The sequence below is a fragment of the Microcaecilia unicolor genome, chromosome 11 (assembly GCF_901765095.1).
Source record: "Microcaecilia unicolor chromosome 11, aMicUni1.1, whole genome shotgun sequence".
Classification (NCBI taxonomy): Eukaryota; Metazoa; Chordata; class Amphibia; order Gymnophiona; family Siphonopidae; genus Microcaecilia; species Microcaecilia unicolor.
The window spans coordinates 113,707,161-113,734,484 of record NC_044041.1 but is presented as its reverse complement, the minus strand read 5'-3'; the positions used below and the strand labels follow the sequence as shown (position 1 = coordinate 113,734,484).

Below are 27,324 nucleotides of genomic sequence, written 5' to 3'. Positions count from 1 at the left end.
AAAGGTAAGTAACTTTGTATTATTCACACATTATAGAATGGCATAAAATGAACTGCATCATGACAAGCTTATCACCAAACCCTGCTCTGCCCTGCCACAAAATAGCTACATAGTAAGAACTGACAAGAACATTCACTCAGACTTTATTAAAAACTGCTTCCACTACATTTTAATGATCTAAGTAACAAATCATTTTTTTGTATTTCCACACCAATAAGGACAAACTGTGTTGTTTGTTCTGACCGTACTTGCTTGTGATCATAGTACAGAGAACAGCAGTCATTGTAGAGGGAGCAGGCGTCCTAAATGAAATATAAATAAGAAGTTTTTAAAAATTAACAAATCAAGAGCAAGTCAGTTTTTAGTACAAGGAAAATGTATCACATCTCGCTGAAATTTTAGAATACTTTTTTTTTTCCTGGTCATCCCTTTTACTATTTTGCTTTCTTTGATTTTGACCAGTGCATTCCAAATTACCCCAGGCTATTTCCTTTTCAGCACTACTGATTTACTCATAGCAACTGATGCTCTATGATACACCTGTAATTTTACCAAATCTGAGGTAGGCATACTTAAAATGGAGCTACATGTGGTTTGGGGAACCATTTATTTCCTATAGTCTACTATCTACAATTGTCTTTCCCTCTGGGCTGCTGGGACTATGTTCTCCTGCCAAACTATGAGGCTGAGCCAGAAACTCACTCTCAGGCTTCAACTGTAGAACCTTCTGGAAGTATTTCAGCGGCAGAAGGCCTTCCTCGTCTCCCGGCGTGAGAATAACTCCATTACTAGACCAGAAAAACTTCACTCCATCTGGAGAATAAAGATAAAACATTTACCCAATGGCATCTTTTTTCCCCCCTAGAAGAGATTCCATAATTGAAGACCAAGCCAGATTCAACAGCATGGCTTCAGATCATAGGAGATAACATCCTGTGAAAGACTCCCATTCACTGAGACAATGCCAGAAAAAGTGGAGTTTTCTGTACAAAACAGGGGGATGCAGTCACATAGCCTGGGGCAATCATCAAGATGGATCCAGGCAAGATGTTGCTCTCCTACAGGCCAAAAACCTAAGGTTTTTGTAGGTATTCACAGGGATTCCCTTGCTTGCACAGCACCTTGTTTTGGCTCAGTTCATACTAAAGTTAGTCCATCCTCAGAGGAAAGTAGAAGGGTGGGGTAAATATAGATGCATTCCTCTATTATCTACAAAAAAAAAAACCACATTACATGTAAGCAACTCTGCTTTCTCTATCAACAAGTAGGTGTATAGTCTGGTGATTATAAAGCAGAGGCTTGCCCATGTAGCAGTCCAAAGACTTTTGGCAATGTGGGTAAATGACATAAGAGGTTCTAAAGCACTGTCTGCCCAAAGGCACTGTCCAGGCAGGAGGATAAGTCCAAACAAATTTGTTTGATGAAGGTGTGGCTAGAGGACCACATTACAGCCTTGCATATTCCAGAAACTTGATGCTGATCATAGGCATGAAGTGGAGGAAGTTGACTGAGCCCTGAGTTGATGTATGCCCATGCAGTGTGGGCTAGGAGCACCAGCCTGATAGTAATAGAAATTGATATAGTTTGCTACCCAGTTTAAGAGAGTGCATTTAGAAATCTGATCCCTGGTATTGTTCAGATTTACTCAAAAAAAAGCAACACTGGGCCTTCAAGAGAGAGATAACAGCCATCCTTTATTATTACAAAGACCCGTCACGGGCCGTGTTTCGGCGCACAAGCGCCTGCCTCAGGGGTCAGCTAAGGTCTTCGTATTGTATAAGCAGCAGTAATCAGACAAATGTATGAAGTCGTCTGGTTCCAAATAGAGTAGTTAGCTCATGCCAGACGTGCATTCAATCAAACTGGACGCTGTCCAGGTAATTTATCATTCTTTAATGTGTCAGTTTGGCTCAGTACATCTTCCAAGTTCATGAGATTTCTTTCAGTTCCTCCGCATCATCACCCCGAAAACCATTTTCGGTATAGGTTGGTTTAGAATTTGGCAGCCAAAATTCAATGCTACAAAATGCAGGGTCATGAATTTGGGTTGCAAAAACTCAAGGGCATGGTACAGTATAGGAGTTATGTACTTCTGTGGATGAAAGAAGAATGGAACTCCGGATTGATGGCAAAAGCCAGAAGAACACTTGGGTGCATAGGAAGAGAAATATATGCAGGAAAAAAAAAGTGATAGGGCCTCTGTATAAGTTTCTGGTGAGACCTTGTTTAGAGTTCTGTGTACAGTTCTGGAGATCACACCTTCAAAAAGATACTGAAAGATGGAGTCGATCCAGAAGGCAGCTAATAATATGGTCAACAGTCTCTATCATAAAGCATATGGGGATAGACTTTGGGAGAAAAGCGGGAGAGGGGAGATATGATAGAGACGCATTGCATAAATGCATGAGAGGGGGCCTCTTTCAATTGAAAGGAAGCTCTGTAAAAAGGGGGGTCATAGGATGAGGGTAAAAGGAGGCAGACTCAGAAGTAATTAAATATATCTTTATGGAAAGAGTGATGGATGAATGAACAGCTTTCTGGCAGAGGTGGTAGAAACAACAACTCTATCCGACTTTAAGAAAGCATGGGACAAGCACATAGGATCTCTAGTGGAGAGGAAGGGATAATAAAGATAAGTAGATTATATGCCAGGGACATAGCCAGAAGTTCATTTTGGGGGGTTCCCAAAGGTGGACTGAGGGGGGCCTACTATTCTCTCCCCCCCCCCCCCCCCCAGCCGCTGCTATAAAATATTACCTTTGCTCCACCATTCAAAGCCTGAATGAGTCCCGCCTGCATTGAAAAAGCAGCATTTAATTCATCAGGCATGCTTCAGCCACTACTGTCAGCTCTCCCGCACACATGTGGCCAAAGTGCACCTGCTGAATTAAGTGTTGCTTGTTCAGTACAGGCGGGACTTGTGCAGGAGACGTCGTCAGCTGGCAGGGCTTGGCATCCCTGCCAGCCATGAAAGCAGAGAGGGCCCAAGCTGAAGGTGAGGAGGCCCAGGCCCCCAAGACTGTCCCCCATCCATGGCTATGCCCCTGTTGTATGCACAGGCAAATGAAACAGGCCATGGTAAAATTATGTATCATACCTGATAATTTTCTTTCCATTAATCATAGCAGATCAATGCATAGACTGGTGGGTTGTGTCCATCTACCAGCAGGTGGAGATAGAGAGCAACCTTTTCCCTCTCTATATGTGATCATGTGCTACCAGGAAATCCTCAGTATAGTCGATATCAAAGCTCCATCTGCAGGAATCACCAAACATAGAGAATTACACCCACAAAGGGACACTCTGCCACCCAACCAACGCCGAAGCGGGGGGGGGGGGGGGGGGAGGCACCCACACCCACCGACGCGGGGGGAACTGGCATATCCTGCTACCGCAACCGCGGGAGGAGCTGGCTTAACCCATCACCGCCAAAGCGAGAGGGAAACAAAGCTACCCTACTGCCGCACGAAGCGGGAGGGAGCACAGGCATAATTTGGTTATGAATCCAACCACCGTCGAAATGGGGGGAAAGAAGCAGCAGCTCACTGTAACACAAAGTCGTCCCAACTGCAGGGAAATCCAAGTGGAAGAACTTGAACTCGAAGTCCTCCTGAACAGAAACTGAAGTCTAAACTTGAACCTGAAATATAACTGAACTAGAACAAACAGTACAGATATGTGGGAGGGACTATGGATTGATCTGCTATGATTAATGGAAAGAAAATTATCAGGTATGATACATAATTTTACCTTCCATATCATCAAGCAGATCAATCCATAGACTGGTGGGATGTACCCAAGCAGTACTCACCCAGGGCGGGACATGGAAATCCCAGAACGCAACACTGAAGCTCCAAACTGGGCCTCGGCCCGTGCTGCCATGTCCAAGCGATAATGCTGTGAGAAGGTATGAGCCGACGCCCAAGTCGCCAATCTGCAAATCTCCTCCAAGGAAACGGACCTGGACTCTGCCATCGAAGCCGCCTGTGCTCTAGTAGAATGAGCCTTCAGCTGGATAGGCAGCACCTTCCCTGCGGCCACATAAGCCGCCGCAATTGTTTCCTTGACCCCAATGTGCCACGGTAGGTTTAGATGCCTGCAGACCCCTACGGGGGCCCGCGAACAGCACGAACAGGTGATCCGACTTCCGGAAATCGTTGGTCACTTCCAAGTATCTGATGATAACTCGTCTAACATCCAGGCATCTGAGAGCACGATACTCCTCTGGATAATCCTCCCTACGGAAGGAGGGTAGACAAAGCTGCTGATTCACATGGAAGCGAGAAACAATCTTGGGCAGGAAGGAAGGCACTGGGCGAATAGACACTCCTGCCTCCGTGAACTGCAGGAACGGCTCTCTACACGAGAGCGCCCAGAGCTCGAAAACCCTCCTGGCTGAAGCGACTGTCACCAAAAAGACCGCTTTCAACGTCAGGTCCTTCAGAGACAGCCACGATAATGGTTCAGAGGGCGGCTTCTGCAAGGCCTGCAGCACCAGATTGAGATTCCACGTAGGCACTATCGAGTGCAGAGGAGGGCATAGGTAATTAACCCCTTTGAGAAAACGCACCACATCTGGCTGAGAAGCCAGGGAAGCACCCTTCAGACGACTCCTGAAGCAAGCTAGAGCCGCTACCTGGACCTTAAGACAGCTGAGCGACAGGCCTTTCTCCAGACCTTCTTGCAGGAACGCCAACACTGAAGCAATTGGCGCCGTGAACGGCGACAGGGATCCTGCCTCGCACCATGATACAAAGGTGCACCATACCCTGGCGTACGTAGAAGTAGAGCGCTTCCGTGCTCTCAGCATAGTGGCGATGACCTTGTCCGAGAAGCCCTTCTTCTTCAGCCGCTTCTGCTCAAGAGCCCAAGCCGTAAGACCAAAGGGGGAGGGATCCTCCATCACCATGGGACCCTGATGTAAGAGGCCCCGCTCCGCTGGAAGCCGCAGAGGACTGTCTACGGAAAGCCGGATCAGGTCCACATACCAAGGGCGTCTGGGCCAGTCTGGACCCACCCGGCCTGGGTGTTTCGCCACCCGGCCGAGAATTCTGCCCAGCATAGGCCAAGGCGGGAACACGTAGAGAAGCTCCTGTACCGGCCACTGCTGGAGAACAGCATCGACCCCCAGAGATCGAGGGTCCCGTCCTCTGCTGAAGAACCGCGGCACTTGGCAATTGGCCGAAGTCGCCATCAGATCCAAGGTCGGCATGCCCCAGCGCTTCATGATCTCCAAGAACACACGAGCAGACAGTTGCCACTCTCCGGGATCCAAGGTATGGCGACTGAGAAAGTCCGCCTCGACATTCAGGACTCCCGCAATGTGAGCCGCCGACAGCTGGTCCAGATTCACCTCTGCCCACTGGCATAACTTCATGGCCTCCCTGGCTAGGGGGGCACTCCTGGTACCTCCCTGGCGATTGACATAGGCCACAGCTGTGGCATTGTCCGACAGGATTCGAACTGGCCTCAGTATCAGTACCTGAAGAAACACTTGAAGCGCCAACCGAATGGCCCGAAGTTCCAAGAGGTTGATGGACCACTTCGCCTCCGCCGGCGACCATATCCCCTGCGCTGTCCTTCCCAGCCTGTCAAGCAGGCGTCCATCATAACGACAATCCACTCTGGGGACGTGAGAGGCATACCGACTGACAACTTGTCTGACATCAGCCACCAACTTAGCGCCCTTCTCACCGCTGGGTCCAGGGGAAGGCGAACTGCGTAATCCTCCGAAACCGGAGTCCAGCGCCGCAGAAGAGAGTGCTGTAGTGGTGCCCAGGGCACTACAACCATCGTAGCCGCCATGGAGCCCAACAGTTGCACATAATCCCAAGCCCGAGGAGCTGAAGAGGCTAGGAACCGGCCCACCTGGGCCTGAAGCTTGAGGCTCCGGTTGTCCGACAGGAACACTCTGCTCACTTGGGTGTCGAACCGAACACCCAGATACTCCAGGGACTGAGTCGGGCGCAGCTGACTTTTCTCCCAGTTGATGATCCATCCCAGGGAGCTCAGAAGAGCAATGACCCTGTCCGTCGCTCTCCCACACTCTGCAAAGGAGGGGGCTCGAATCAGCCAGTCATCCGGGTAGGGATGGACTTGCACTCCTTCCTTGCGGAGATAAGCCGCAATGACCACCATCACTTTGGAGAAGGTCCGCGGAGCTGTAGCCAACCCGAACGGGAGGGCTCTGAACTGGAAGTGCCGGCCCAGCACTGCAATGCGCAGGAAGCGCTGATGAGGTGGCCAGATGGGAATGTGCAGATAAGTTTCCTTGATGTCCAAGGATGCCAGGAATTCTCCTTCTTGTTCCACAGCAATCACGGAGAGGAGAGTCTCCATACGGAAATGCCATATTCGCAAGGCCCGATTGACTCCCTTGAGGTCGAGAATAGGCCAAGAAGAGCCTCCTTTCTATGGCACCACAAAGTAAATGGAGTAACGTCCTGTGCCACGCTGCTCTACGGGCACTGGGACCACCGCCCCAAGGCGGAGCAAGTTGTCCAGAGTCTGCTGAACTGCTGCCACTTTGAGGGGAGACTTGCAGGGAGAATTCACGAACCCGTCTCTCAGGGGCCGGCAGAACTCCAACTTGTAGCCAACTCTGATGACTTCTAGAACCCAAGCGTCTGAAGTTACCCTGGTCCACTCGCCCAGAAAAGAGGACAGCCTTCCTCCTATCTACTCTGGGCCATGGACCAGGGCCCCGTCATTGGGTACGAGACCCTGGGGGAGGATCGGAGGGAGAACCTCTTGAGCGGCGGTCTCTGCGAAAGGAATGTTGCTTCGGGGAGAACCTCTGCTTGAAGGAGGAGCCCGACTTGCCTGGGCGATACCGACAGGCTTCTTGAAAACGGCCCTTAGAGGAACCGGGGCGAGCACTGCTGGCCCTTGCCTTGACCTCCAGCAACCTCTTGCCTTTAGAACTGCCGAGATCCGTCACGATCTTGTCCAGCTCATCCCCGAAGAGCAGCTTGCCCTTAAAAGGCAACTTGGCTAAGCGGGATTTGGAGGCATGGTCAGCTGACCAATGTTTAAGCCATAGCCAATGACAGGCAGAGACTGTCTGAGACATACCTTTAGCCGAGGCTCTCAAAACATCATACAGCAAGTCTGCCAAGTAAGCCAAGCCCAACTCCAGGACCGGCCAATCCGCCCTCAAGGAAGGATCCGAGGGGGAGGCCCGCTGCACCACCGTCAGACATGCCCTGGCCACATAGGAGCCGCAAACCGAGGCCTGCAAACTCAAGGCGGCTGCTTCAAAGGCTAACTTTAAGGCCGCTTCCAATTTCCTGTCCTGTGAATCCTTAAGGGCAGAGCCACCATCCACCAGCAAAGCCGTCTTTTTTGTCACAGCAGTGATTAAAGAGTCCACTGCCGGCCAGCGCAAGGCCTCCTGTTCACCCTCTGGCAGAGGGTACAGATGAGTCATGGCCCTGGCTACCTTGAGGCTCGCCTCTGGAGAATCCCATTGAGCCGAAATTAGAGTTTTCATGGCTTCATGGATGTGGAAGGTCCTGGAAGGGCGCTTGGTTCCCAACTTAATAGCGGAACCCGCCGAGGCTAAAGGTGGGCCTTCCTCCGGAGAGGAAATACTCAAGATGCTCATAGCCTGAACTAACAGGTTAGGCAATTCCTCTGAGCGAAAAAGCCACGCTGCAGAGGGGTCATCTCCCCCATCAGGGCGAGGATCAGCCTCCTCAAAAGAATCCCCAAGGGACCTTTGGGAGAACTCAAAAACGCTGCCCTCATCTACATCAGAGGAGACAGAGTCCCCCAAGACCTGCAGATCCACCCGAGGGCGCTTGATCAGGGAAGCCTCTTCCCCCATATCTGACAGGGGAGCAGGAGCAGCGTTTTGCAGCTGAAAGGCCTGATGCAGCAACAAAATAAACTCGGGAGAGAAACTCCCATTTGTGAACCTCTGCAACCTGGGCCACAGCCCTAGAGGAACTCTCAACCTCCACTCCATAGAGCGGGGGAGAGGCGCGCTGCACATCCAAAATGGCATCCAGCGCGTCACTCCGCAAAGGACCCGCGCGGGAAGCATGGAACTTAAACTTCCCCAACTTCTTACCACCACCCAACTCAAAGGCGGCCATACCAGAGGCCGTCCGAGCTACAAGGGCGGCCGACGTCGGAAGGGCGGACATCAGGGGATGGGCGCCTAAGGCGGGAAAGGCCGCCGACGCCCCAGCGGAGGAAAAACCAGCTAAATCAGCAAAGTCCGGAAGGGCGCCCAAAAAGGGCTTCTCTGCCTCCGATCCCCGCGCCTCCCCACTAGCCGCGCAATCGCAGTCCAGGGAGCGCTTTTTCATGCCCTTACCATCCGACACCATGATCCACGAAGGAAACATTCGGGGAACCCCCTGCCCACTAGGAAAAGGTAAAATTACCTGCTTCTTGCTCCAAGCTGCAACGAATTGTGTCCCAGTGAGCAGCTGCAAGTAAAATCTTTTCTGCTTCAAGATTGTTATGTTTGTTTTTCTTTTTTAACGGAGCCAGCGGGAGGGGGGAGAAAAGGAGGGACCTGGCACCACCAGGTTTGCACTTGCTCACAAAGAGCCCTCAACCCCAGGTACTCAACAAAGCCTAAGTAAATAGGCGTGGAGACCGAGCCAGAGCTGCTGCATGTGACCACACACCTGCTAGATAGAGAGAATACTGAGGATTTCCTGGTAGCACATGACCACATATAGAGAGGCAAAAGATTGCTCTCTATCTCCACCTGCTGGTAGATGGACACAACCCACCAGTCTATGGACTGATCTGCTTGATGATATGGAAATAGTCGTTAGCTGCTGTCATTTCTATGTGAAGATTGGACATAGTAGAAGTGAAGGATAGATCCTTCAGCCCCTGAAGGTACTTTCTGCATCTCATTCCTGCTGTAGCCAGATGGTCCTGGACATACCAATGCAGTCCTGAGGCAGAAGCCATTATCAGATAGAAATTTTTGTAATAATGAAACAGCAAGCTGTGGTCCACTGCTGCTAGATATATACCCAGGGGAGCTTGCATCACCTGTTCAGAATACAAAACAAGCATACCACCATGACTGCTCCTTGCTTGCTACTGTCCTCCCTGTAAGAGAGCTTGGCTAGAGAGGAAATGAGGTCCCAAGGGAGGTCTCCTATCTGAGGCTATTTCTCAGCTGTTTGTGGTCAGAATAATTTTGTATTTCCTTCTTACTCTGCACAGTCTTTTTATGAGCCTTGTACTTGCTCGATTTGTGTTTTTGATGGTATCTGTCTTTAAGTGGGATTGATGAAATCTTTGCAACCTTGGAGGGACTGGTCATTCAGTAACTGTCTGGCAGGAGCAGGGTGGGGTGTAAAGAAGGCAGGCACGCTTCTCTCTGTGTGATTCACCAGCCATCTGGGGCATCTGCTGTTGTGGTGTGATGAAAAAGGATGGAGGCACATTCTAAGCAAGAACCTGATATGAGTGCAACCTCTTGGGGTGCCTTGCACTTAGTAGCCAATGTGTCTTCCCCCCACCCCTTCAAGACGGTCTTTGTGGTGGAGAGAATGAGATGATTTTATCCTGTGGGTGCCATAACTCACACTGAAAAGGGAGGCACAGAGGCATATTTTCAAAGCACTTAGCCTTCCAAAGTTCCATAAAAACCTATGGAACTTTGGAAGGCTAAGTGCTTTGAAAATGAGCCCCTAGTGGCCTTTTCCAAGCTTGCTAGTACCTCAAGGGGCCCTGCTAGGAGAGGACGTCATCCAACCTAGATCTGTCCTGATGACATCTCCAGTCTGCCTGCATTCCCATGCTCATTGATCAACAATCTAGTTCTACAATACTGGCCAGTTTTATTTCACTTTTTCATCTTTGTTAATTGCTCCTCATGGAAATCCCAGAGCAACATATGCAGCAGTATTCCTGAAACTACAGAGTGTAAGATGTCCCCACAGCACCTGGCCTTAAGTGGTCTTCTCACGATCTTTTGTGTTCCCCCTTTATACTCACCAGACATAGCTTTCTGTACATTTATAAATATGGCCAAATCACAGTCCTTCCGCATTCCTGTGAACCAAAAGAGAGCCAGCTGTAATCATTCTGATAAAAGTTTGTAAGGAAAACTGCACTCAGCCATCTTCACACCAAACTTCACTAAAGTACACAGGATTACATCATAGCAAAGCACACCCTCCTAAAAGCTACCTGCACTTAAAGCAAAAATGACATCCTCCTGCTACTACTAACATTGATGTGATAGCAAAGAACGTGTGTCATCACAATTTGTGGGACAGTAACATTCTGGTATCATAACGGATGAGGAGGGGAGCACATTTTCAGTAGATATAATCAAAGAGGATAATGGTTTAAGTCAATTGCCTTATATAAAATATAGCAGTATTTGCCTAAATGAGATCCTGTTTCTAAATATAATAGGCAGGACTGCAAAGTGCTAACCATCTTTTTTTTTTTTTATTGTCCTTATGTTGTGCTGCTCTCTCTGATCTGCCTTGGTGTGAACTTACAGTGCTAAAGGTCAGAGGTTTGGAAGGAAGACTGACCACTGATGACTTCATGTTCCATTGGCAGGCCAGGAGCTAGGTGAATGTGCATGCGGGACATGCGGCACAAGCCTCGAGCATGGATAGACGGCCAGTGGCGAAAGTATGTTCCATGTACAGCAGTCTCTGGACACTCTGGTCCAGCTTCAATTGGAACCAGTTCCAGGTTATTTACCTGTAAGACAGCAAGTAAGAACTAAAACCTGTAGCTGAAGTGATGTCTTCTTAAAAGAACAGCAAAAATGTTCGTAAACATAGAATCTGCAGAAATTAACAGAAAAACATGTCTTTTTTATCACCTTTGCCACCCTTCCAGCAGATGGAGAGAACCACAACTTTTCAGTGGTTTCATTACCAATATATAGGAGTGGTGTAGATCAGGTACTTCACCAGTATTCTGTCTCCAGCAGATGATGGTACATACTAGACCGGTGCAGGAGGATTCCTAGGCTCCTAGGGCAATGGTCTCTGGGCCTCTTTTCCTGTTAAAGCAGAATCCTGGGCAGGCACCCAGGATACCAGCTGCGGACTGTCTTCCATGATCAAGTAGGATCCCTGACCCAGGACAACAGTCCTTGGCCTGCTCCCCTGGTAGACCAGATTCCACAACTAAGCTCCCAGGTTTTGGCCTCTGTCCACGGTTCAGCTGATTCTGGTGAATGGCCTCCTTTGCCAACTGTGTGAGTGTGGGCCTGGTTGAGCAATAGCAGCTATCTGCCAGAGTTTCAAGTTAGTTTACATAGTAACATAGTAGATGACGGCAGAAAAAGACCTGCAAGGTCCATCCAGTCTGCCCAACAAGGTAAACTCATATGTGCTAGTTTTTGTGTATACCTGTCTTTTTCAGGGCACAGACCGTATAAGCCCAGTACTATCCCCGCCTCCCAACCACCAGCCCCGCCTCCCACCACCGGCTCTGGCACAGAGTTTAGATGGCCTATGCTAAGCAGCAATGAGTAAAGTTGCTTGGGGCCAAAAAAAAAAATGGGGGAGTTGTAAAGCCATAACACTGACAGCTTAAAGAGGGGAAACCATGGAAGGTAGGCCTGATGTCCGAGCATAACCGCCAATGTGAAGGATACCATGGTTGGTGCACAAACCTAACAAAACAGCACACCAAAAATAGCCTCAGGGGATGATTCTCACCTGTGGCTTGGATATCCAGTGTATGAGTGTGGCTGTGACAAGGCAAGGCAAGAATCGGGTCCAGACAAGGCAGGGCAAGAACTGAGTCCAGACAAGGCAAGACAGGCAGAACTATGACAAGAGACATGACGGGCAAGACAGGAATTACGAAACAAGGCTCAGCTTGAGCAGAACCTAAAGACAAGGCACGACTGAAACTGGAACACACACAAGGAGAAAGGAAGACCTTTCTGTAAAAGCACTGGAACCAAGTCAGAAGGCTCCTTAAAAACGGCAAATCAGAAAGTGACACTCCCCACAGGGTCCTCCAAAATCATTGCTGCGGGAGCATAAAAGGCCATCTTTGGAAAGCGAGCGTGCCCTAAGGAGCCAGCGTCAGTCAGCAGTCAGAGTAGTGGCACAAAAGTGGGCCACCGCCCTGGGGAATGCCACGGGTTCCTCGGGGAAAAACGTGCATCAGGGCAAGAGCATGGCAGAGCCATGACAACCTTCCAGCAAGACCACAGGGAGCTTCTAAGAGTAGCTGGAAAGGAAAAATTATGTTCTCACCTGATAATTTTATTTCTGTTAATCATACTAGACCAGTCCAGGCCAATGGGTTATGTCCATCCATCAGCGGAAGGAGACAGAGAAAATAGTTCCAAGTATTTTGCCCCTTAAGGGTATCGTGCAACCTGGAATCCTCAATATTTCGAATAGCCAAGCAATGGTGCACTTAACTGCTACAAAGAACAAAACAGGAAAAACAGATTCCACCAGACTAGACAAACCTGCAGGAAGCAGACATTCTAGTGTTCTTATGCGACTCAGAGCCGCATACCACCCATCGAGGAACAAGGTGAAAAGTACATTGTTTTCCTGTCTATCGTGCAGACGCACCCTGGAAGCCGGAGAAGTAACACAATCAAGAGCCATATTAAGCTGGCATAAGTAAGTAGCATCCGTAGTGGCCTAGTGGTTAGGGTGGTGGCCTTTGGTCCTGGGGAACTGAGTTTGATTCCCACTTCAGGCACAGGTAGCTCCTTGTGACTCTGGGCAAGTCACTTAACCCTCCATTGCCCCAGGTACAAATAATAAGTACCTGTATACAATATGTAAGCCGCATTGAGCCTGCCATGAGTGGGAAAGCGCGGGGTACAAATGTAACAAAAAAAATGGTGTCAAGAACCACTCCGGCATAGCTGGAGTGACAGTAAGCCCCAGCAGCAGCAAGTTAAGAATCTAACAGAAAAAACAGAAATGGAGGGCATCTGGACTGGTCTGGTATGATTAAAGGAAAGAAAATTATCAGGTAAGACCATAATTTTTCCTTCCTTGTCATCAATACCAGACCAATGGGATGTAGCAAAGCAGTCACAGCAATAGGGCGGGACCAGAACAAAACAATGCTCTGAAGGAACCACAGAAAATACCATCCGTGGCAAGACGACAGAAAGCGGAATCGCAGAACGGGGCTGCATCAAACCAAGATGTCCCGAGATCCCAAAAAGGAGAAGGAAAAAAAAACCTCAGGAGGACAACACGGAGGAATAACCAATGCGAGCCAAAAGTCCCCCACAGAAGGGAACCAGACTGCCATCCAGCGGTGTACACAGTCCGAACACTCAGGGAGCCCAGATGCAAAGTAAACAGAAGAGGAAGGGAGCTAAAGCTCGACAGCCATTTCCAGAGACTGAGCCCTGTCATGTGGGATGCAGCCAACTCCAGCCCCACAGACTGAGGCAGAAGGGTGGTCTAAAGACAGAAGGAGCCTATGCTCCAAGACCAGAGAGAACAGAGGAACACCTACTTCCAAGAACGAAGTACCCCCCCCAACTCCAGAGGTAATTTGGAGAACCGAAATCAAGGGATGCCACACATCCAGGAAAGAAGGTTCCCCAAAGCTCACAGAGAAAGCCCCGAGTGGGTCAAGGACAACCGAAGCAAGAAAGCCGCGCACAGCTCCCAGGGAAGGAGCTCAGACAGAAAAAAGGAGAGCAACAGCTAGATTCAAACTCCTGTGACGGCATCAGACTCTAAACCAGAGCCGAAACTATGCTCACCTGCTATAGAGGGTGAGATGAACCCCAAGAAACTATCCCAATAAAGGGATCTGTACCAACAGCAGAGAAGAATCAAAAAACTCAACCTCCAGAGACCAGTGAAGGCCCGATGTCCTGAGGTGGAACAAGGCCCAGCACCTAGAGGAGAAGTAAGATTCGACCTTCGGAGAAGGAGCCAAACTTGACAACGTAAGACAGAACCAGGCTCAACAACCGAAATTGGTAAAGGAACTGCAGTCAATCAAGAACATGCTCCATAGCAAGAGACAGAGCAAGGGCCCGAAGGCCAGTGATGGAGCAAGGGCCCGGCCAGAGAAGGTTCACCGACCAAAGACAGAGCAAGGTTTGCCTCACAAAAACAGAGGAAAACTTGACCTGCAAATAGAGGAAAGCTTGATGTCCAAAGATAGAAGGAGACTACATCAAAACAGGGAGTAAGGTCCGATATCCAGAGATGGGACAAGGCCTGGCATTCAAAGACATCCAGAACTGGAACAATGAATGAGAACTAGGTCCCCAATAGGATTCACTAACCAGGGGGCAGCAAGGCCAGATCTGCTGTGCCACATGAACTTGATCTTACCACAACATCACCCTGTATTTGTTCACACCGGAGCCTGCAAAAGCCTCTCCGGTACTATGTAAGCCACACTGAGCCTACAAATAGGTGGGAAAATGTGGGATACAAAGGTAACAAATAAAATAAAAATAGGTCAGATGACCGTAGACATCCAAAAGGGGGGCACGGCTCAAATCCAGTATGGGAGCCTGGCCAGATAGCCAGAGAGGCAGCCAGGCTTGCCACGACAAGATGGAGCAAGTCACTAGAGGAAAGCTCATATCCAAAGCTGGAAAAAGGCTTGACAGCACAAGTCGCTACCGAAAGGACAGAGCCAACAAGATAGCAAACATGTAGGGAAACAGAATGTGAGCCCTGCAAGAGACAACACCACTATCCCTGAAAGAGTCAGAAAGACAACTCTATGAGAACCAGAAGAGCAAACTGCCAAAAATCAGATATCTAATCTGCCAGAAAATAGAATGCCAGTTCAATAACGAGATGGCAGGTTATCCTGAAGAAACCAGGATGGGAGACCCGGGTGAACAAACTAGCAACGCCAAAACAGAAAAAACAACAGTCCCTGAGAGAATGCTAGCCCTGGATATCAAAAACTGCCAAGCAAGACCAGATGCAAGACCTGAACTTTTAGGCATGGAAACTGGATGCTGGGATTGATGGACCTTCGGTCTGTCCCAGTATAGCAATACTTATGTACTTATATATGTACTTATGACAGTGAATTTCCTAGAATCCAACAGGTAACAAAATCTGAAGACAACATAGTTTTACCGAAGGAAAATTGTGTGAAATGAATCTAATTGATTTCTTTGAATGGATGACCACAGAACTGGATACAGAACACACACTAGGTGTAGTCTACTTGGATTTCAATAAAGCCTTTGATAGCATTCCTCATAAGAGGCTCATGAATAAACTGCGAAGTCTGAAAGTAGGACACAAAGAGGCATATTTTCAAAGCACTTTGGGAGGCTAAGTTCCATAGGTTTCTATGGAACTTTGGGAGGCTAAGTGCTTTGAAAATATGCCTCAAAGTGGTGAACTGAATTGTAAATGGAATCCACTCAGAGGAAAGAAAGATGGATAGTAGAGTGCCTCAGGGATCTGTACTGGGGCAGATTCTATTCAATATATAAGCACACAACTATGGAATGGGCTCCCAAAAGTTGTGAAAACAATCCACGACCACTTGAACTTCAGGAAATCACTAAAAACCTACCTCTTCAAAAAGGCCTACCCCAACAACCCCACGTAACCCTCTTCAACTACCAACACAGCATGACTATGATCGAACAGGACATCATGCAACCTTCATCCATTCCGACCCGCCACTTATACGATCACTATACAACTTTGTGCTTGGTATCCACCGACAGGGCAAACAGAGGGAACCTGTGGATTCTCTATGTTGTAATTCCCCTTCTTTCCCTGATACCATCCCCAGTGGAGGAAGATTAGGATATATTTTCAGTTTTCATAGTTGTTAATTTGGGCTTCCTCATTCCATTGCTGACATCCACATAATGGCCCGTAACAATGTCTGTTAAAAGTTGTGATCCACTGTCTCCATCTGCTGGTAGGGTGACATAAACCTATGCATCTGGACTGATTGGGAGGCTAGTTCCTATCCTTATTTTAAAGCTCCACATTGTCAGGCCTTAACCTTTTTTCATCTCTGCCTGGCATATTCAGATGCAGAGAACACACCTGGATAGAATGTCCCTGATTGGCTCGTATTTGTAGCCTGCCATCGATAGGGTGCGGTCGCACAGCAAATCGCTGCTTGTTGTTCGTCTCCACCACATGCAGGACATCCTCCTTTGTGTATGAGTGGAACTGTGGGTGGCAGAGCATCTCATCCAGGTACAGGAAGCCATCTAGAGAAAAACACAAAGATTAAATTCCCACCGACACTTCTTGTGACCTTAAGCAAGCCATCTCACCCTCCATGCCTCAGGTCCAAATTTAGATTGTAAGCCTTCTGAGGACAAGGAAATACCTACTGTACTGGAATGTGACTCACCCTTTGTTACTAAAAGTGAGAATTAAGCCAAATAACTAAACACGAAAGACTCCTTTTTCTTGCAAGAGTTTCAGGGACTCATAAATGCCTGTCTTCTTTCACCTTCTTCCCCCAATGTACTTAGCTCCAATATTACAGAGATATGCCAGGTGGCCTCATCAATATACAGTGAATACCCCAGAGTAGTCTCCCATCATATTCATCAGTACATACCTGCCCCCATCTGAAGACCAAGATTAGCTGCTCCATGGCGCAGAGCGTAAGACAATGCCTTTGACAAACGGACATCTGGGTTCTGAAAAATATTTATAAGTTGAGACCTTTGAAGAGACATGGATTTATTCATGTTTCTTTCCAGAATTTCATGCTTGAAGTCTCCACTACTTTCTCATCCACTGGTAATTTGCTAATCTGCCTTTGTCACACTAGGCCTCTCCCATTTTCCCCAAATCCAGGAATTTTCAGTGAATACCAGAAACATCTTCCAGTGATCTACACACAGGATCCAGACCACAATGACCTACAGACATCTAAATCACAAACTCCTGAAAAAAAGGGAGAGTGAATCATGAGAAGAATGAACTGCATTTAGTTTAAATAATACATTTAATTCACTCTCTCTTCTATTCAGTCCTTCAGCCTGAACTCTCAATATGCCTGTTTAACACTCAAAGTTAATAACATAATACTGACAATGAATGTGACTATCTAAAATTATAAAACTACTATTCCTTGATTGTGTGGCTGCACTATTTGTTATGGAGTCCAAAAAAAAGCACAAAAGGTTCTCAAGAATGGTGCAAGTACTTTTTTATTGATGACCCGACAGGGGCCATGTTTTGGCGTAACCTAATGCCTGCCTCAGGGGTCAATTCAACAGAGCAACGCTAAGTAGTTGCTCACAAAGCAGAAAATCATCAAAGTAATAATCTGCACTTACTGAAAACGGAAACAATTCCTAGTGCAGAGCAGATTGTAAGCTCTTTGAGCAGGGACTGTCTTTCTTCTATGTTTGTACAGCGCTGCGTATGCCTTGTAGCGCTATAGAAATGCTAAATAGTAGTAGTAGTAGTAGTAGAACGCCAAGAAAACCCGTGTCGGGTCATCAATAAAAGAGTACTTGTTCCATTCTTGAAAGCCCTTTGTGCTTCTTTTTGTACTGCTTGTGCTGTGTACTTTCACCCTCTCCGTTGCATGTTGCTCTATTTGGTATGCCATATTTGAGCATGACGGAGTGTAACCAGCATTGAGTGGCAGGTGCAGCTCTGGAAGCTTTACTGGACAGACTAGATGGTCTTTATCCACCATCATATACTATGTTACTATATTGGACCTGCTCGTGGCGTCTTCTGGGATTCCCAACTCTTTGTTTTCTTCTTCCTCGTCCAGCTTCAGGCTCAGTGGGAGAATCTCTGAGCGGTTCCCCAGCAGGGTTCATTTTAAAGGTTTGTTACATTGAGACCACTTTACCCTGAAAAAATCAAATTGCAAGACAACATTTAGTCTTTTATCCTATTAGAACTCTATACTACTATTCCTAACCGAGGAAGTCACATTTCTCAGTATGCCAGACGCACTAACCAATTTTTCCACAAATACAAAATTGTAAAAATCTTTTTATTACCAGCCTTGTGGCAGAGAAAAGGCAAGCCTGTACTATTGAAAAACCAGAAGAGGCGCAATACAAATGTGGAAGTTACAATAAATTAAAATGGTTTAACATAACTGTATCTGCAGACAAATGCAATCTCTGCCTCGTCACTCCTAATCTCAGCTTCATCAGTGGACCCAAAAAATCTAGTGCAGGTGCTCCCAAAAGAGGCAGATAAGAAAACATATATTTAAAAATAAAGCACAATAAAAACATAAGGACATCCCAGCGACAGTGTTGTGGAGTCTACTGCAGCCCATATCCTGGCAACAGGAAACAGGTGATGGACAGAAGCTGAAGACAGCATTAACCATGCCACCTTTGTTGGGACAGAGGCTCATCGGTCCTCTGTTGTGTCCACGCTTCTCTCTTCAACTGTATGTGCTTGAAGAAGGGACTGCATGTCTGTCACTAAGACACTGAGATTCAGCACTGTGGCTGGTGGAAGATGTGAATTTATCCTATATCCCTAGTTCAGTATTCTGAGTATCCATCTGTTTAATGTGGTGGCTTGCCAGACTTCCCTGTTGATGTAATAGGAAGGAAAGTCTTTCAAGGCACTATACTAAATTCAAGAATCACTGCTCAACTTCAGATGGTACCGTATCATTATTCCTTAGTGGAACATATTTGCTTTCCTATGACTTCTATGCACAGGTCAATCTACTCCTCAGGGGAGTGTGGTGTCAGCCTTACACTGTCTACAGACAATTCCTACAATTCTGTATTCAGGAAAACTGCAATTGCCATTTGAGCATGCAGAGCAGCTTGTCTCTGTGTGTTAAGTCATTCATGAAGATATGCATGGTCATTTGGCTGCCTTTGCCATGTCTCATATGACTTTTTTTGGAGGAGGGGGGAGGATGAAAGTCAAGACAAGTTTCTCAAATCAAGGGTCACTGTTTACTACTACTTATCCTATATAATAATTCTCACCTCCATCGTTCTAATCGAACTCAAAATTTGTTGATGTAATGGGAAGGAAAGTGAGTCCTTGCCTAGAGCGATGTTGGCATGAGATTTGGAGAATTTGACTCTTTTTAGGCACCACTTCTACTTCAAACAACTGGTGTGGTAGTTGGGATCTTTCATGATCCTGAGCCAGTTGAATCTTATACTTAAGGTCCAAGCATCTGGAGATTTATAATGCAGAGAGATAATTTTGCCACTGTTTTAACTGCAGGTCCTGAAATATCTGGTGACCAGGAAAGCCTAAATTTCCAAGCAGGCAAAAGAATACTAATATGTTCCCTAAGAGAGCCAGGGGTCAACACCCAATGAATATAATGTGTAAGTAACTAGTGTAGAATTATGGTACAGCTAGAAGACCCCACCGGAATGGTGGGAGGCCAGGTTTGAAGGGTCTGGTCTATTAGAAACTAGGTCGACATAAAGTTAAATTGGCGAGCCAGCCAGGAGCAGTGAGATACCGGCAAAAGGTAAAGCCATTTATATTAAATATATTATTTAAAAACAAATACAATGCGTACAGGAGTATAATGAGACAGTAATGGAGCTGCTAGCGGTCTTTGTAAGTCAAAGCAGCATCGTAATATATATGGGTAGAGCAGAGGAACTGTGCCATACGTTATATATTTGCAGACCAAAAACCACCCTTTTAGTTAGATCAAAGAACAAAAAAGCGTCTGTTTCCTGAAGATAACAGAAAAGGAAACTTGGAACTATATGGAAGCAAGGGCAGAGCTGACACCAGTTAGCGAAACAGTGTAATGATCGCTGCCTGCATACATTATAATCAAATCAGTTTCCACCTAAGAGTTAAATGTTAAAAACAATTTTAAACAACACCACAGGAAATTGAAATTTTCAGCAACTCGCAACAGCCGGGACCGGGGATCTATAGACAGAATATACAGGGACTTGTAAATTTGTCAAAACAAACCGTGGATAAAATTGAATAAAGGCAGGAAGACCAAGTGTAAAGCTATTATAAACAGTAAGCTCAGGGCTGCCAAAGTAACAATGAGCGTCCAGAAAAACTGTTACCAACTCCTACCCAGGAACAATATTTTAATGAAAGAGTGCCAAAACAAGTGCCTAATTAATCAAAAGCAAACTTTGACGATGTCCCAAAACAAGCATACTAAAATAGCTCACAGCACTGAGGGATGCATGTACACAGCAGTAACGAAAGTAGGAAGCGGCCGAGGTTAGGGGCATTGGCTAATGCCAAGAATGCAGAAATATGTTTCATAAAGTCTAGGTAAAGAGAAATGGTTAGCACTGACCTGGGAGGTGGTTACCTCATATCTGCAGGAATGTGATGATGATGATGATCAAAAGGACTGTTCTTGGAAGAACGCTTAGGTCTTTCCTATCTTAACTGCCATTATTTTCTGATTTTATGGATATTTTATTGAAACCACGCTGACAATTTTTTGAAGCATGGTATATCAAATTAATTAAAATAGTAATATTCTGATTTCTTTTCACTCTTCTTTAGACTTAATGTCCCTCAAGAGTGCTGCAGGCTGGATTTCATCTCAGATTTGTTCCAAAACTATTTAGGTTTCAAGGCAAGCACCAGTACTCTTGCTTTTCCCTTCCATTCTCAGTGCTCCTGTTATTCTATATTAGTAAAAGAGGCCGTTTCAGAGCAAATGAAACGGACGCTAGCAAGGTTTTTGTCGCCAACACCCCCCCCCCCCCCCCCCCCCGGCCAACCCCTTCGTTGTTCTGCCATTACTCCGCCCCCAACATCATGACGTTTGACGCGAGGGCGGGGCCCGGAACGAATTCCCCTCCCCTGCCTCCCTGCCTCCCTCCCTGCCAACCCCTTCGTTGTTCTGCCATTGCTCCGCCCTAGAGGGCGGGGCCCGGAGCGATTTTGGTGGCTTCACCACCACGAACCTTCGAACCTTTTTGAAGGTAGTCAGGGCTTGGCTTCACTGACATCAGTGTCCTCAGAACGTTGAGGGTGAGTTTTATTATAGTAGATAATTCAGTTCTGAATTAAGGATTCTATTTAGATGCCTTACTCTCCCCCGAATCCCAAGATCTCTGCAGTAGTTAGAAACTCCTTTTGCGCTCTTCACAAAACTCACTCAAGTATTTGCTGGATATGAAGGATCTCAAATTACTAATCCACACTAGAGAATGGCATGGTGACAGGTTACAGCGGGGATAGGGTGGGGACGGGGACAAATCCCACATGGACACGGCGGGAATGGGGACAGGACCGAACTTTGACCCATGTCATTTTGTACTTTGAAGTCTGTTAATGAACTGAACCGTTATTTGTGTTTGAGTGATGCAGACAATATATTGATTTTTTTTGTTTTGAAAAACAAGCAAACATGCTGACCACAAATGGCAAAACTTGCATGGGTATCCCATCTTCTGAGAAGACATCTTCTATTGCAGGAAGGACTGTGGAAGACAGAAGAGCTAGACTGAATCATGAGATTGTTGATGACTTATTCATCCACTAGATTAAAAAATCAAAACAGTGCTCTATAGGGCATATTTCTCCACCACTAGGGGATACAGCACGGGTTGTATTTTGTACCCCTGGACATTTTAACAGGGTGGATTAGGATTCCTTGGGGTAGAAGAAGTCAGCTATTGTTGGGGTTGGAAGGGTACAGGGTGGTGGTGGGGTTATTATAGTTGCTCATTATTATTGTTTTCTATTTTTGATTTATAAACAACAGTCGCATGGCCTATTGTTCATTTTTATACTTTAATAAAATTGTGTTTGAGGCTTTCGCAGATGATGACAGAGCCCACAGGGACGGAGACAGGACCCACGGGGATGGGGATGGGGCCGGGACGTCATTCTCTACTCCATATCCTGGTTCTGACTCCGATCAATTACTTTAACTTTTAATAATGGACTTCCCATATCTTCATTCAAATACCTTCAGCTGATTCAAAGTATGACTGTGAAATTGCTGTCTGACTTGTAGGTTTGATCATGTCTCCCCTTTACTTGCTAGTCAGCACTGAATCATTGTCGATATTAAATTCAAAATTCCCATATTAACTCATTATGCCTTGCATACTAAAAATATATGTGCTTTTTGGCAGTTTGATCCTCTCAGGCTAATTTTGCATTCTGCTGCCTTCCAAGATTCACACTGAATGCAATGGGTCCACTTTTGCTTCCTAGACTCTTCATCATGGAATACCTTGCTACTCTACTTAAGAACATGTCTTCACAAAGTTTAAGGTTGTTATGAAGACACTCCCCCCCCCCCCCCCCTCCTCCTCCCCAAACAGCCTTGAGCTCTTAGAGTGGCTACAACTCTGGGAATGGTTCCTCTCTTTCTGAGATTTTTTTTTTTTAACTCTCTTTCTCATAGGCTTTACACAATGCTTTGATGTTCATTTGCTCAAAAGGCAGCTAGCCAAACTGTATAAACTAAATTTGGCAATAAAATAATAAAATGGGCTACTGGAGTCTCTTTTCTGATTCAATCAAGTGTTGCTGTCTGGCACTGTTAGGTTGTTTAATTTTGTCTTTGTGATAGAAAGGAATACAACCAGTTCTGGAGGAACAAAAACAGAGAAAACAACAGCAGATAAAGACCATATATGGCATGGGGTTCCCAAACCTGGTCCTGGAGGCACCCCAGCCAGTCAGGTTTTCACGATACCCACAATGAATATTCATGAGAGAGATTTGCATACACTGCCTCCATCACATGCAAATCTCTCTCATGAATGTTCATTGTGAATGTACTGAAAACCTGGCTGGCTAGGGTGCCTTCAGGAACAGGCCCTGTTTGCTAAGGTGCACTAGCGTTTTTAGGAATATATGGTTGTCTCTAGCATTAGTGCACACTAAAATTAAAAACGTTAGCGTGGCTTAGTAAACCGGGCCCCAGTTTTGGGAACCCGTGCCATATGGCCTATCTAGTCGGCCCATCCACTGGAAAGCTGTTCCAGTCACCACCACCCTTTCCATAAAGAAATATTTCTCTGACTTATTCCAGAGTCTCTCTGGTCTCTCCCCTTTCACTTTATCCTTTGCCCTCTTATTCCATAGCTTCCTTTTAATTGAAGGATGCCTAGCTCCTGTGCATGCATGTCAGTGATATTTAAACATCTCTCACATCACCCCTCTCCTCAAGTCACTTCACTGGCTTCCGATCAAGCATCGCATACAGTTCAAGCTTCTCCTACTAACCTACAAATGCACTCGATCTGCAGCCCCTCCTTACCTCTCTACCCTCTTCTCCCCTTACGTTCCTACCCGTAACCTCCGCTCTCAAGACAAATCCCTACTTTCAGTACCCTTCGCCACCACTGCCAACTCCAGGCTCCGCCCATTCTGCCTCACCTCACCCCATGCTTGGAATAAACTCCCTGAGCCTTTACTCCAGGCCCCCTCCCTGCCCATCTTCAAATCCTTGCTTAAAGCCCACCTCTTCAATGTCACCTTTGGCACCTAACCACTATACCTCTATTCATGAAATCTAGACTGCCCCAACTTGACATTTCATCCTTTAGATTGTAAGCTCCTTTGAGCAGGGACCTTCCTTTTGTGTTAAACTGTACAGCGCTGCGTAACCCTAGTAGCGTTCTAGAAATGTTAAGTAGTAGTAGTAGTAGTAGTATCTCTCTCACATCTCCCCCTCCCGCTTTTCTTCCAAAGTATACAGATTTAAGATCTTTAAGTCAATTCCCAAATGCCTTTTGATGAAGGCATTTTAGTAGCCCCCTTCTAGACGACATCCTGTTTATATCTTTTTGAAGGTGTGGTCTCCAGAGTTGTACACAACACTCTAAATGAGATCCACAAAGGAAAGATATTCAACATAAAGGGATCTTTCACTTGCTCATCTTCCAATGTGGTATATATCATTCAGTGTAAAAAATGTAACGAAGGATGCTATATTGGAGAAACAGGCCAGATGCTTAAGACAAGATTCAATTTACATAGACATCACATGAACAATGCTGGTGCCAGTAGGGTTCCCACACCTGTTGGTCAACATTTTACAGGACCAGGACACTGTACCAGTGACTTCACGGTGAGAATCCTGAAAGGTAACTTTAAAACCATACAAGAACGTAAGACCTTTGAAGTCAGAATGATTGAATATTTTAACACCCAACAGAAAGGACTTAACAAGGATCTGGGGTTCCTAGCCCATTATAAACCATAAAGCTGTATTTCTCTGTTGATCACCCCACCCCTCACCTATTTTGTTACATTTGTACCCCACACTTTCCCACTCATGGCAGGCTCAATGCGGCAGGCAATGGAGGGTTAAGTGACTTGCCCAGAGTCACAAGGAGCTGCCTGTGCTGGGAATCAAACTCAGTTCCTCAGTTCCCCAGGACCAAAGTCCACCACCCTAACCACTAGGCCACTCCTCCACTATCCACACCCATCCTGTTAGAATATCAATGATATGCTTTGATGTCCCCATGCATACCTCCTACCCACCCCCATCCTCCCACCCTGTCAGACTGTCATAGTAATGCTTGAATGTTTTCACTTATACACTGTCAGCTAGCACATTTGCTTATTTCCGATCTGACAAAGAAGGGCAACCTTCGAAAGCTAATCAAGAAATGTATTAAGTTATGTCCAATAAAAAAGGTATCATCTTATTTTCTTTTCCATGTTTTATTTTGTTTGATTTCTATTGATAACCTTAAGAGTGGACTAACACGGCTACCACACTCCTCTACTAAAGATCTCAAGAAAAGCTTACACAAAAGCCGAATATCAGTAAACACATGACTCTTGGAGGCCCATATGAAAGCAATCAAAACGGCAAGCTGTCTGCAGCAGATGACATATGAGAAGAAGCTATAGATCCTAAATATGCATACCCTTGAGAAGAAGACAAAATAAAAACCATACAGATCAATATTTGATGAAAAGTATTAGCTAAAAAATATATCTTTTCCAAAAAAAAGTGACGCTATAAAACTAGAGTATGATATGAAGCTACAATGAGATAGACTCAACAGCAACATCAATAAATATTTTTCCCATGGAAAAAGTAGGGAATGCCTGAAAAATGCGCTGGCGAAGACAAAAAAAAAAGGTGCTAGTATTCAAAGGCAAACATAGCAAGTGACAAACATTTCATCGCCTCTCACATTCTACCTCTTTCTCCCACTCTAGCTTTCCCCATCCGCTCCCCGATCTCTCCCTCATTCTCACACACTCCCCTACCCCACATCCTACCTTCAAACTTCTACCATCTCCGGCGTTCCTCCCCCTCCCTGACATAACTTCCTTCCCTCGGCCGCGTCACGTGCCGTCCCGCCCTGAAGCAACTGAGGGAAGGAGTGAGGGTGAACTTTGCTTCGGATGGCCATTTATATGCTCCCCATGCCATGCAAATTGTTGGAGCTGAGCCTCTCTCCTTGCTTTTTGGTCTGGCCAAGTAGGTTGAAGAAAAGAGGATATGGTGGGGTGGGTGTCCTACTCCTATGTAGTCCATTATACGGGCTGAAGCCAGTAGGCGGAGCTTGCCGGCAGTTGACCGAGCTTTAGCTCACCCAAAACAATAGCAAACGCTGTTGAAAACAAGGACGTTTAATAGGAGTGGAAGTGAACCTATCTAGTCCACTGAAAGCAAGGAAGCCAAATTGGTTAATCTCTGTTTTCACTCCCCCCGTGCAGCCGTCATTGCTATACACTCAAAGCAAGCAAACCTATGAGCTGCTGCATCCACATTGTCTTTTTTTTATTGTTGGTCCATCTGTAACAAGTCTAAAGCTGTTTCAGTTGGATAGGCAATGCCTTAAAAGGTGGAGGGGGAAAGAAATAACAATTGAATATCATTAAAACGGCTTCAAAAATATTGTAGCAGGTAGAAACAGCAATTCTAAACTCTGTAGTTTTGCTACTTTTTCTTCACTGTTCTTTTATACAATACAGATGGCAAGATTTCAGTGAGGATATCCTGTTTCTTGGTGGGTTCCTCTTAACTGCTGTTCTAATCTGCCTTGGGAAGCCTGATGTTGTAAAGATGATGGAGAATATATTGAAATTAAATGGAAGTAGAATTAAACTCTCCTTTCATTGGGGCACATGGAATCACATCTTCATCTGTTTTGTAGAAGTTTACCTTTTAGATACACAAATGGATTATTCTGTTTTGAACATCTTTCAGGGGCAAGTGGTTTTAAAAGTCAAAATAAAAATAAATATTTTGTTTCATGCAGATCTCTTTTGTTTAAACATAAATGGGCTATAAGCCCCTAATGCAGCCCATTGGTTTTCTTATATTTTGTTCTTGTGATGACTTATACTGTGCCAAAACTGAAAACTCTTATCTCTAGCTGGTCGATAATAAATGGCGCTCATTGTGAACACTATTCACCCTAAAAGGTTGTTTTGTGGCTGAACATGAGGAATACTGATATTGAATAAATAAGTGCATGTTTGTGTCCCTAGTCATGCATCCAAAGTTTATATAATCCTTTCAAGAAATCCAGATAATCATTTAAATTATTAGTGGAACAGGTATGGTCGCATTTTCAATATGGTAAATATTAGGGCCCAGCTAAGGAACAGGTTATTTTGAGTTAGTCTTCACTGGACCAAACTTGCTTTCCTTGTGCTATCATATCCAGCAGGGGGTCCCACAAATATATGTTTGCCTAGGGCCCAATATAATGTTAATCCAGCCCTGGGGACAAAGACAGATAGTGGTCCATAATCAAAAAAGCTGGCACAAAAGGCATTTCCAGAGTATGATCAAACATTAGTCAGTCTGGTCTGGAAAATGGCTGTCCTAAAGTTATCTGGATATATTTAGCAGAAAATGTAACTGGATAAGTCAAGCTGAATATCTGAATAAAGTTGTTCATATAACTTACTTACTTTCTTGCTGGCTGTTTGAACATGAGGCTCATAAATTAATTCAGAAAATAAAAGAAAGTAAAAACAAAGGATGTTCCAGTGGCGGAACCTTTGTAGAGGAGGATCAGGATTCTGTCACTGGGGCCTAGATGAAAAAAGGTGGCTGGAGGGAAGTCAAGCAAAGCAATGTAAAAAGACTTGAAACGTTACAGAGAAAAGTGACAAAAATGGTATGGGGTTTACGTTGCAAGACATGTGAGGAGAGACTTGAGGACCTGAAAATGTATACTACAGACCTGCTTAGCATCTCTAACTGATGAACTGCTGCAGTCGCTATGACATATTGAACTCTATTACTCTTTCTCCTTTTCCTCTCCTTTGCTGTTACTCACTAATCTCTTTACTTCATTGATTTTGATTGTTTGCTGAATTGATGTATTTTATTTATTTATTTATTTATTTATTTATTTATTTATTTATTTATTTATTGCATTTGTATCCCACATTTCCCACCTCTTTGCAGGCTCAATGTGGCTTACAATACATCATGAATGATGAC

At 45.7% G+C, this 27,324-nt stretch overlaps 1 protein-coding gene across 3 annotated transcripts; it reads right to left on the bottom strand.

Annotated features, from left to right (window-relative positions):
- Positions 1–127: 127 nt before the first annotated feature.
- TRPT1 (tRNA phosphotransferase 1) lies at positions 128–25,316 on the bottom strand. 3 transcript variants are annotated; one of them, XM_030219730.1, is made up of 8 exons: positions 25,140–25,316; positions 17,651–17,788; positions 16,531–16,612; positions 16,002–16,171; positions 10,527–10,701; positions 9,976–10,032; positions 703–813; positions 128–302 (listed from the first exon to the last, which is right to left on the bottom strand). In XM_030219730.1, exons 2-8 carry the CDS (start codon positions 17,753–17,755, stop codon positions 280–282), a joined length of 723 nt encoding a protein of 240 aa, XP_030075590.1. In that variant the 5' UTR covers positions 17,756–17,788; positions 25,140–25,316; the 3' UTR covers positions 128–279. The 3 variants fall into 3 exon arrangements, with proteins under 3 accessions (XP_030075590.1, XP_030075592.1, XP_030075593.1); XM_030219732.1 differs by lacking the exon at positions 25,140–25,316 and adding an exon at positions 25,059–25,080; XM_030219733.1 differs by lacking the exon at positions 25,140–25,316 and adding an exon at positions 16,790–16,862 and having other exon boundaries at positions 17,651–17,737.
- Between the last annotated feature and the right edge of the window lie 2,008 nt (positions 25,317–27,324).

What these genes read in the sequence shown, in the direction of transcription:
- TRPT1 (XM_030219730.1), bottom strand. Translation starts at nt 17,755, where the DNA reads ATGAACCCTGCTGGGGAACCGCTCAGAGATTCTCCCACTGAGCCTGAA. An exon ending in GGAACATGAAGTCATCAGTG is followed by an intron (nt 10,033 to 10,526) that starts GTCAGTCTTCCT and finishes TTTGGTTCACAG; the next exon opens with GAATGCGGAAGGACTGTGAT. An exon ending in TCTACAGTTGAAGCCTGAGA is followed by an intron (nt 303 to 702) that starts GTGAGTTTCTGG and finishes TATTTCATTTAG; the next exon opens with GACGCCTGCTCCCTCTACAA.